The sequence below is a fragment of the Gossypium hirsutum genome, chromosome A11, assembly GCF_007990345.1.
Source record: "Gossypium hirsutum isolate 1008001.06 chromosome A11, Gossypium_hirsutum_v2.1, whole genome shotgun sequence".
Lineage (NCBI taxonomy): Eukaryota > Viridiplantae > Streptophyta > Magnoliopsida > Malvales > Malvaceae > Gossypium > Gossypium hirsutum.
The window spans coordinates 99,714,409-99,725,529 of record NC_053434.1 but is presented as its reverse complement, the minus strand read 5'-3'; the positions used below and the strand labels follow the sequence as shown (position 1 = coordinate 99,725,529).

The 11,121-nt window shown below is 36.4% G+C and overlaps 1 protein-coding gene and 1 long non-coding RNA gene across 3 annotated transcripts; both read right to left on the bottom strand.

Annotated features, from left to right (window-relative positions):
- Positions 1 to 972: 972 nt before the first annotated feature.
- Positions 973 to 2,340, bottom strand: LOC107957511 (probable 2-oxoglutarate-dependent dioxygenase AOP1). Of its 2 annotated transcripts, XM_016893035.2 has the most exons (3): positions 1,969 to 2,340; positions 1,567 to 1,891; positions 973 to 1,488 (listed from the first exon to the last, which is right to left on the bottom strand). In XM_016893035.2, exons 2-3 carry the CDS (start codon positions 1,831 to 1,833, stop codon positions 1,237 to 1,239), a joined length of 519 nt encoding a protein of 172 aa, XP_016748524.2. In that variant the 5' UTR covers positions 1,834 to 1,891; positions 1,969 to 2,340; the 3' UTR covers positions 973 to 1,236. The 2 variants fall into 2 exon arrangements, with proteins under 2 accessions (XP_016748524.2, XP_040937862.1); XM_041081928.1 differs by having other exon boundaries at positions 1,567 to 2,340.
- A 7,451-nt stretch (positions 2,341 to 9,791) lies between these two features.
- On the bottom strand, positions 9,792 to 10,550 carry LOC121209934 (uncharacterized). The gene is made up of 2 exons (XR_005905140.1): positions 10,361 to 10,550; positions 9,792 to 10,065 (listed from the first exon to the last, which is right to left on the bottom strand). It is a non-coding gene; the product is annotated as an uncharacterized lncRNA (long non-coding RNA).
- Positions 10,551 to 11,121: the final 571 nt, after the last annotated feature.

Sequence of the window (11,121 nt, the reverse complement as noted above, 5' to 3'; positions counted from 1 at the left end):
ATACTTGTCATTCATGCAAATTTTTAAACCAATCCAATATCTCTATTAAATTGGTAAAAAAATAAAAAATTTTAATTTACGCCAAACTTGATATGCATGATTCAAATAACTAAAGCATGAAATAATGTTAAAATATTAATCATATTAATTGTAATTTTTTACGTGAAATCATTGTATCTTCAATGTTTGTTTACAGTCCAGAAAGACTAATCTTTTTTATATTTATGCTTGCTCATCCCTAGAATATTGGTTCTAAGATTAGAACTTAAATTCTCTTATTAAGAATACAATAAACCTTATCACTACATCCAAAAGTTATTATTTTATATATAATATTTATACTAATATATATTGAAATGATGAAATCCTCAAACAAATAAATCTTAGCTTAAAATTGAATTATTATAACAAATTATACAAACATGGAAAAAACAAAGGCATGGCTTTAAAATAATATGAAAAATAGTTAAAATATAAATAACACAAAAGATACATGACGATAGCATAAAAACAACCTACATGAAAAGATTTACTAAGGATAAAAAAATCATAATAATTGAGTCCTAGAAAAACATAATATGAAATACAATATAAACATATAATTTTCTTTAAATTGAATCATCATAAGAAAGTGTGTAAATTATCATCTGAAATAAGATATAACTCAAACACAACATGAAAAGAAAATTCATTCTTAATCAATCAAACACAACATAAAAAGAAAATTCATTCTTAATCAATCATTATTGACAAAATATGAAAAATATATCAACATGATACTTTTATAAACACGCAAAAATATTTGTAAAATAATTACCAACATGTAAATGAATAACAAATTTATAATACTATAAGTACAAAAACATAATACCAACACCATAATATAAAAAATAACACACCAATACACAAAAATATTTGATTAACATGTCAAACTTACATAATTTATAATATTTGAAATATAAAAAATAAACCAAAAAAGTATTACTTACTTCATTTTGTTTCCAACAAATTGGGGAAAAAACACTCGAAATATGTAATTTGTCTTTACCATCATTACCCCTTTTACAACCCTTTTAGGACAGTTGCTTTGGCCAACTTCAATGTTGAGTTGGGATAACCTTAATTACATTGTTCTATATATATATATAACCTTAATTACATTGTTCTATATATATATATATTACATAGAGAGACCCCGAATTATTTATTTTATATGAAATTGTTTATGCCCAAATCTTAGACACTGCAATAAGCTTTAAGAGAAGATTTAGTAGCACCTTGAACGATTTGGGGGGAGTGAAATTTCAAAAATTCTTCCAGAACAAAGGGTTTGAAGAGCATCGGATTTTTGTCATCAACAAGCTCTTTGGGAACCTTTACTAGGTACCCTCCTCTTGGCCATGCAAACAATCCGATGCTATACCTATCCTCGTTTCCTTTCATCATCACGCGATGATAAGCAGAAGACAATCGACCATTCAACCATATCTGCAACAGTACAAAATTTACGTTCTATCTACCTTGAGCTTTTGTTTAAGTCAAGCTATTAATAAACAAGTGACTTACGCTGAAGGATTCTCCAAGCATGACTACGAAAGAGTTGGGTGAAGGGTTTATATTCATCCATTCGCCATTTTTGTTTAGGATCTCCAATCCTTGAACCTCATTTAATTGACACAAAAGAGTCATTGTAGTATAATCACAGTGCACAGGTATCCCAAGGGTTGGCTCGCTGGTGTTTGGCCTTCCGTATTTCATGGCCCTCAGGTGATTATTTGTTGAGTCCAGAAGTTCATCCATGTATTTCTCAAGCCCAAAACTCTCCAAAATCATCCTCAAAATTGTCTTCTCTAATCCTGATGCCAGTTGAGTGAAAGATGCCAGAGTTTTACTGCCAAATACAGAGCAGATGATCAATAAAGGTGTAGTAGTTTTGCTAAAGGGTTTTTTGTAAGTGAATGGATGTACCTGAAGCTTATGTTTCCTTGAGGCCACAAAGTGGTTGTGACGCATTGTTCAATGTTTTCAGCAATATGTGCATCATCAGTGGAGATGCTCTCATACAATCTTGATGGAGACCCATGATAGGCACTAGAGGGTTTATCGGAAACACAAAGCTGTTTTGTTTGTAAAGGCAAGTCAAATAGCTGTTCCAAGGCCTCTAAAACTGGCTGCCGAAGCTCCAGGAGTTGGTCAAACGAGGCCTCAAAACAACCGTACTCCTCCAATGCTTCCCGGACTTGGAACTTCAACAAATCCCATTCAGGGCTGCTCGGTTTCAGGTTCTAGTTTGAGAAATCTATGACCGGCACTTATCCCCAGTTCTTGAGCTCATATCTGTCTTTTTTCTTATTATTACCAACTTGCAAATCAAAATGAATGATTAATATAATTATTATAATTTTGTCAATGATTAATATAATTATTATAATTTTGTCTTTCCATACAGCTGCGGTGGTAGGTCGGAACTGCGCCTTGAATTTCTACAATTGAAATTTTTTATTCAGAAATTATAGTTTAATATTACAATAAAATTTGTAATTTCATCCTTAAAAAAAATTATAATCCGATCTTAGCTTCTTATTTTTCTTCCTTTATCCTGCTTGTACGCAATTAAAAGTTTACTATTATATAAATAATTTATAATTGAATATCGCATATAATACATTTAAAATCTTTGATTAAGTTAACTGTTACAAGTTAATTGACAGCAGATTGAATTAGGAAATAATTAAAAAATTTATTTTTTTATATAAAATAAATTATATTAGTAAGAGAGTATTTTGATCTTTTATATTTTTATATAAAATTAATAAAATTTCATAGAAATCTAATTGTACGAGAGTTTTTAACTTTATCATTTCAATTGAAATTTTATTTATTTTTTATAAATATATTTTTCATATAATTTTTTCATCAGATATGTGATAATCTAATATAAATATAGACCTTTAATTAAGCTCTGTTTTGTTTTTTTTTTTTGTGTGTAACTAGAAATCGGATGATGATAATGATATTAATAATAAAGTTTGATTCTAGGGACCATTAAGGTTATTTTATATTTACTTGTATTATTTTCTGTCAATTTGCTTACTTATACGATGTTGATGGTTCATATTTTAATAATGCGAATCAAGAAGGATGAAATCAGAAATAAATCAATAAAAGAAATAAACAAATTTGGAGGTTGATGAATTAGTTTTATGATTTAAATGGTTCCCAATCATTACTCTAAAATTGTGTCCTTAAAAAATATGAAGATAATGTTCTCAGTTGTTCCCTCTTTGGCGAATTTCGTCTTCACGAATATTGTACCAAAATTTATTTAAAAATTAAAATATTTTCAATGACCTTCATCTCATAATCAACATTTCATATACACAGCTATCAGGCCAAAAATAGGTTACCTATTTTTATAACAGCATCAAATGAATCTTGTTAAGAAATGGCTTAAAATTGGTAGTGGATTGTTGTTGTTGGTAGTGGGTTGTTGGTGGTAGTGGATTAGTGGATGGTTGTTGGTGTCCATTTTCAACCACAAATCTTTGCCAAAGTTTTGGACAATTATGTCCTTGAACTCTCTTATAAATAGAGAGGTTCATTAGCCATATTGATCATCCCAAACCAAGAGAGAGCAAAGCTTGTTCTTTGAAAGCTAGGATTTTAGCTTTCGGGTTTTCTATAGGGGTTGAGAGTTGTGAGGTTCTCGGGTTGTGTCTTGAGTGTAAAACACTTGTAATCTTCATCTTGTTATAGTGAAATTTCTTTTCGCCTCTGCCCGTGGACGTAGGCATTAAAGCCGAACCACGTAAATCCTTGTGTTCACTTTATTTTTCGTTCCGGTCAATTTACTTGTAGTCATATCGGAGTTCTCGAATCGATCCTTTCCGCAACAAATTGGTATCAGAGCGTAGTTGAAGGAGTGATAATATTTTCTGAATTGCCCTGTGACTGCAGCTTTGTCTGATCTTTCACATCAGGAAGAAAATATTATCATTCATTCAAAGGTTCCAAATTATGGCTACAAGTGTTTCATCGACTAAGTATGATGTCGAGAAATTTACCGGGAAAAATAGTTTCAGTTTATGGCGCATCAAGATGCGGGCAGTGCTGGTTCAACAAGGATTGCTAAAAGCATTGTCTGGTAAAGATAAATTACCAAGCACGCTTTCGGAAGAGCAAAAGGATGACATGCTAGAAAGAGCACATAGTGCTATTCTGCTATGTCTAGGAGATGAAGTGCTACGAGAAGTAGCGGATGAGAAAACCGCGTCCGGTTTGTGGCTCCGGTTAGAGAGCAAGTACATGACGAAGTCATTGACGAACCGGCTCTACCTCAAGCAAAGACTCTATGCCCTGAAGATGGAGGAAGGTACACCTGTTTCCCAGCACCTGGATAAATTCAATTCCATTATCATGGATTTGAATAATATCGATAACAAAATCGATGATGAGGACCAAGCAATAATTGTTTTGTGTTCTTTGCCTCCCTCGTATGAGAATTTTGTTGATACAATGATGTACGGTCGTGATGACCTGACTCTAGAGGAGGTGAAAAATGCCTTAAGTTCCAGTGAGTTGAGGAAGAAAATCACTGGTAAGGTGGTCGAAAACAATGAAGGCGAAGGCTTGGTTGCTCGAGGAAGATCCAAGGCAAAGGGTGGAAGTTCAAGTAAAAGCCATCCTAGATCGCAGTCCAAGAAGAGAATACAGTGCTACTACTGTAAGAAGTACGGGCACATGAAGGTAGATTGTCCGAAAAGGAAGGAGAAATCAGAATCACAGGAGCAACAAAATGATCGTGCGAATGTAGCTGATGCAGATTCTTCAAGTGATGCCGAGATCGTTCTTGCAGTATCCGACTCTTACGCTGGTGGGAGATGGATTCTTGATACGGGAGCTACATTTCATATAAGTACTTCGAAAGATGCATTCTCAACATACGAGAAGCATTCTGGTTCAGTACTAATGGGAAATGACCACGCATGTCAAGTCATGGGGATTGGCACAGTTCGTATAAAGATGTTTGACGGTATTGTTAGAACTCTAACTGATGTTCGGCACATTCCAGAAATGAAGAAAAATTTGATCTCTTTGAGTACGTTGGACAAGAAAGGCTTTCGGTACTCTGCTGAAGGTGGAGTTCTCAAGGTATTCTCGGGTGCTTTGACTGTGATACGTGGTAATTTGGAGCGGGGCCTTTACTTCCTCGATGGTTCCTCGGTTACAGGTGTTGCGGGAGTGTCATCATCAGATGATCTAGATTCTGACACCACGAAGTTATGGCATATGCGGCTCGGGCATATGAGCGAGAGAGGCTTATCGGTGCTAAGCAAACGAGGATTATTGTCTGGGCAGTGTACAGGAAAGTTGAATTTCTGTGAGCACTGCGTCTTCGGTAAGCAGACTCGGGTAAAGTTCAGCACTGGGATTCACAAGACAAAAGGCACAGTGGATTACTTTCATTCTGACCTTTGGGGGCCTTCTCCGACAATTTCTAAAGGTGGTTACAGATATCTGCTTACCTTTATCGATGATTACTCGAGAAAGGTTTGGGTGTATTTTCTGAAGAGCAAGTATGAGGTTCTCATCAACTTCAAGCAATTTAAAGCTTTGATCGAAAATCAAACAGGAAAGAAGATCAAGCGATTCCGGACGGATAATGGCTTGGAGTTTTGCTCAGGTGAATTCAATGAGTTCTGCAAAAATGAAGGAATAGTGAGACACCGCACTGTTCGTCGAACACCACAACAAAATGGAGTTGCAGAACGCATGAATAGAACTCTCTTGGAGCGAGCTCGTTGCATGTGATCAAATGCTGGGCTCGGTGAAGAATTTTGGGCTGAAGCTGTTAATACTGCTTGTTATTTGGTTAACAGATCTCCGTCAACAGCTATTGAGCTGAAGACTCCTGAGGAAGTATGGTCTGGTTCTCCTGCTGATTACTCTGGTTTAAGAGTGTTTGGCTGCCCTGCGTATGCTCATGTAAATGAGGGAAAACTCAAACCGAGGGCGAAGAAATGCATATTTCTTGGATACGGCCAAGGGGTGAAAGGATACAGGTTGTGGTGTCCTGATCCGGTTTCGTCCAAGTTCATCATCAGCAGAGATGTGACTTTTGATGAGTCATCCATGCTTCGATCCACCACAAATTCCCGGGAAAAGGAGGAGTCAGATAGAATGGGAGATCACGGTGTTGAGAAGCAGGTGGAGTGTCAGGTGGACGCTCCAATTCCTACGGAAGGTACTTCAGTCCAGGATGATCAAGTTGAGGTGCAAGATTCCGATGAAGATGAGTCACCTCAAGAAAAACCATATAGCATTGCCACTGGAAGAACGAAGAGACAAATCAAACCAAATCCGCGTTACGCTAATCTGGTGTCTTTCGCGCTCAGTGTGGCGGAGTCCATTGGTATAGAACCTTCCAGTTATAATGAGGCTGTCACGTGTGATGAGTCGGCACAGTGGGCAATTGCTATGAGTGAGGAGATAGAATCTCTTCACAAGAACCATACTTGGGAGTTGGTTAAGCCGCCAAGTAACCAGAAGATAGTTGGTTGCAAATGGGTCTTCAAGAAAAAGGAAGGCATCCTAGGGGTTGAAACAACTAGATTCAAGGCACGATTGGTTGCTAAAGGCTTCACTCAGAAAGAGGGGATTGACTACAATGAAGTTTTCTCCCCAGTCGTAAAGCATTCTTCCATTCGTGTATTACTTGCCATGGTGGCCAAGTCTGATCTAGAACTTGAGCAGCTTGACGTAAAAACGGCGTTCTTGCATGGTGAGCTCGAGGAAACAATCTACATGCGTCAACCAGAGGGTTTTACAGTTCCTGGTAAAGAAGACCATGTCTGTCTATTAAAGAAGTCTTTATATGGATTGAAACAATCCCCAAGGCAGTGGTACAAGCGGTTTGATAGCTTCATGATTCAGCATGGTTACACAAGATGTGACTATGATGCTTGTGTCTATCATCGGAAGCTCTCAGATGGTTCGCACATTTATTTGTTGCTGTATGTTGATGACATGTTAATTGCTTCCAAAAACATGTCGGAAATCAACAAGTTAAAGTCGCAGTTGAGTGGTGAGTTCGAGATGAAGGATCTGGGTGCTGCCAAGAAAATTTTGGGCATGGATATTCACAGAGATCGCAAGGCGGGCAAGCTTCGTGTGTCGCAGAAGAACTACATTGAAAAGGTTCTTCAACGCTTCGGCATGGATAAAGCGAAAACTGTGAGTACTCCGTTGGCACCACATTTCAAACTCTCTGCAGAGTTGTCACCACAATCTGATGAAGAAAAGCAGCAAATGTCTCACATTCCTACTCGAGTGCAGTTGGAAGCGTGATGTATGCAATGGTTTGCACTCGTCCAGACATTTCACATGCAGTTAGTGTGGTCAGCAGATACATGAGTTGTCCTGGCAAGGAACACTGGCAGGCCGTGAAATGGATTCTCAGGTACTTGAGAGGTTCTGCAGATTTATGCTTGGTATATGATCAGAGTGACTGCACTAGCAGTGTCACGGGCTATGTGGACTCTGATTATGCTGGAGATCTGGACAAAAGAAGATCTCTGACGGGTTATGTTTTCACTTATTCTGGAGGAGCCATTAGTTGGAAAGCTGTGTTACAGTCTACCGTAGCCTTATCTACGACTGAGGCGGAATATATGGCGTTAGCAGAAGCAGTGAAAGAAGCATTGTGGATGAAAGGTCTAGTAAGCAGTTTGGGTTTACAACAGGATTTCACTGTTGTATTTTGCGATAGCCAGAGTGCCATACATCTGACTAAAAATCAGATGTTTCATGAACGGACCAAACACATTGATGTCAGATATCATTTTGTTCGGGAACATGTTACGCAAGGTGACATTGTTATCAGCAAGGTTGCTACCGAGAAGAATCCTGCAGATATGTTAACTAAGGTGATCCCTGCATATAAGTTCAAGCATTGCTTGGACTTGATAGGTATTCGGGATTGATTAGCGCCAGAGAGGCGTTTGGAAGAGGTGATCCAGTTCGAGGAATTCACTATGATGTTCAGCTTGGTAAATTTCAAGCCAAGGTGGAGATTTGTTAAGAAATGGCTTAAAATTGGTAGTGGATTGTTGTTGTTGGTAGTGGGTTGTTGGTGGTAGTGGATTAGTGGATGGTTGTTGGTGTCCATTTTCAACCACAAATCTTTGCCAAAGTTTTGGACAATTATGTCCTTGAACTCTCTTATAAATAGAGAGGTTCATTAGCCATATTAATCATCCCAAACCAAGAGAGAGCAAAGCTTGTTCTTTGAAAGCTAGGATTTTAGCTTTCGGGTTTTCTATAGGGGTTGAGAGTTGTGAGGTTCTCGGGTTGTGTCTTGAGTGTAAAACACTTGTAATCTTCATCTTGTTATAGTGAAATTTCTTTTCGCCTCTGCCCGTGGACGTAGGCATTAAAGCCGAACCACGTAAATCCTTGTGTTCACTTTATTTTTCGTTCCGGTCAATTTACTTGTAGTCATATCGGAGTTCTCGAATCGATCCTTTCCGCAACAGAACTTGTGATGTTTTTCTTTTGTTTTTGGATTTGGTGTATTTTTTTAAATTTGATATTTAATTCAATTAATTCCATTTAATTAGCAGTAGACTACTATCTGCTGCTACCAACTCACAATCGCAGCCGTGGATTATCCGAAATCACTAGCCTATTTAGTTGACCTGAACCAATCCTTGACATGTAGCCTGCAACGTCATTATACTGTTGACCATTATGTCTCAGGCAGACACTCCATTCCCGTCCACCGCATTATTCACACCTCATTCCTCTCGCCATAACAATTTCGAAGAAGCTCAACAAGCAAACCATTATCGCTTTACAGCTCACCCCTTCGAAACCATATGTCCCATGCGAACCGCATCCCCTCGTACAAGGCTTTGGCCTCATACTTGGAAGATGGGAGTGGCACTGACATCAATCGTGAAGCCTACAACCCAATCCCCGCCACAATCGCGAATGACACCACCGATGCTTCCTTAATTCCCACAACTTGACAGAAAGCAACTCGTATTAACCTTCACCCACCACAACCGCGAATGACACCACCGATTTAAGAGATAAATTATCTTCTCACAAAATTCTATCATGCAAAATGACGTACAGGGTTGTCAAAGAGCCAAGTTGTTTTCTAAGTAAAACCTGTTATGTTTTGTCTTTGACCCAATTTCTTTTCCTTTCCTAAAGAGAAAGGAAATATTAAAAAAAAAAAGAAATTCTTTATATAAATCTATATATTATAAATATTAGGTGACTTTTTTTAAATAATATAGGTGATTTTTAGTGGTTGTCATGTCATGTCATACTCCAAATATGAAGAGTTTTCAATTAAGACAAAAAATTAATCCATTATTCTATTAAATAAATAAACTACTAAACATTGAATAGGATAATGAGTAGGTGAATGTTGGCAAAACATATTATAATAATGGTGTTTTAAGGTATTTTTAATACATTAATAAATATATTTATAGTTTTTTAAATATTATTGTATCATGATATTATATTCGTGTAAATAAAAATATGAAATTAATTGCTTTGTCACTTGTGGAGTGGTTGGTCCTAAGCACTTAGGATGCCAGCTTAATTATATAGTCTTAGGCTTAGTTTAGATGAGCGATTAGGTACGGTGTGTTGCGTTTAACTTACTTTTTAAACCGCGCTAGGTAAACGCACCGCACCGCTCATTCAAACTCACCCTTAGTCAAATCATAATTATTAGAAAAAACCCTAAAAATTAAAGTGATAGTTGTTGAGAGTAAAAAATTATAAAATATATATTATTAAAATGATAAAATTTCAGTTTTATTGTTACTATAATGGTGCATAGTTAGAGAATTCTCAATACAAATAGAACAAGGTATAACGTCGAAGGCTTTACTCAGCCGAATGTGTTTGTTCAATCAGATTTCCTTTTAGCTATTAGGAAAGTCACTGATGCTCTTAATATACTCTTAAGATACGTGATCCTTTTGCTCTTACCATTGTGAAATGTAAGCAGTTGATGCCAATGTTGTCTTTATGTAAGATCGTCTACATTTTCCAAGAGACAAACTGTTATTCTGATTTTCTTACTGCTTGGAGCTAAGACATGAGTCTATAATAAAAAAACATTGAGATCCCAACTCTCATGAAGACCAAGAGCTTATCGTCTGTAAGCGATTAACCACTCATTTTCTCAATAGAAAAAGATATATATATGTATATATAATATGAAATGAAAAGAGATTGATTAAAATCTCACAATCAATCTATTCAAGGGAAGAATCTATGTTATGAACAGATCTTGAGAAAGCAAGGACATCATTAGGGTTTTGAGCTACATCACCTTGAGTAACAGTCTCATTAATCACCAATTTAGCCATTGGATCCATACCTACTGTCTTTGTTGTTATTGTTGTGCTTTCAGTTTCTTCCTTTTTCCTTCCCTTTCTCGCTCCTTCTTCTTCTTCTCCATTTTTGAATGTTCTCTCTTTCTTATTATTGCCCTCCATCTTCTCTTTGTTTTGTGTAGTTAATTGCGGAGATGTATGATACACTTATATGATAGGGCAATCAGTATTTGTTAAATTAGCATAATAAACGTGTCCCCTTTCTTTCATGCAATCAACTTGGAAGTTACACGTAAATGCACCGCTAAAATAAGTCTTGCCAAGTGGCGCTTTTTTGTTTTAATTAAAAAGGTTAAATTATTTTTTGGTTCTCGTAACTTTTTTAACTTTCGGAGTTAATTTTTTTTGTTTAAATTAAGCTATGAACTTGATTATTATTCTCTCATTGAGATCAGGTGAAATCAGGGTTTAGTAGAGACCTGATCTCTTAAAATGAAAAAAAAATTTATTTAAATTTTTTAAAATTTTTAAAATTTTAAATTAATTAAGGTATAATTACATTTTACCCCTTATAAAAATTGTTACAAGGCCATAAACAGAAATTACACAATAGTAGAGTTGTGTCGTAGGTGCAACCGGCGGCTCTTAGCCCAAAATTACACAATAGTAGAGTAGTGTCGTAGGTGCAATCATTGGCTTGTGGCCCGGAACTACGCAATAGTAGAATCATGTTGTAGGTGCAACCGTTGGCTCTTGG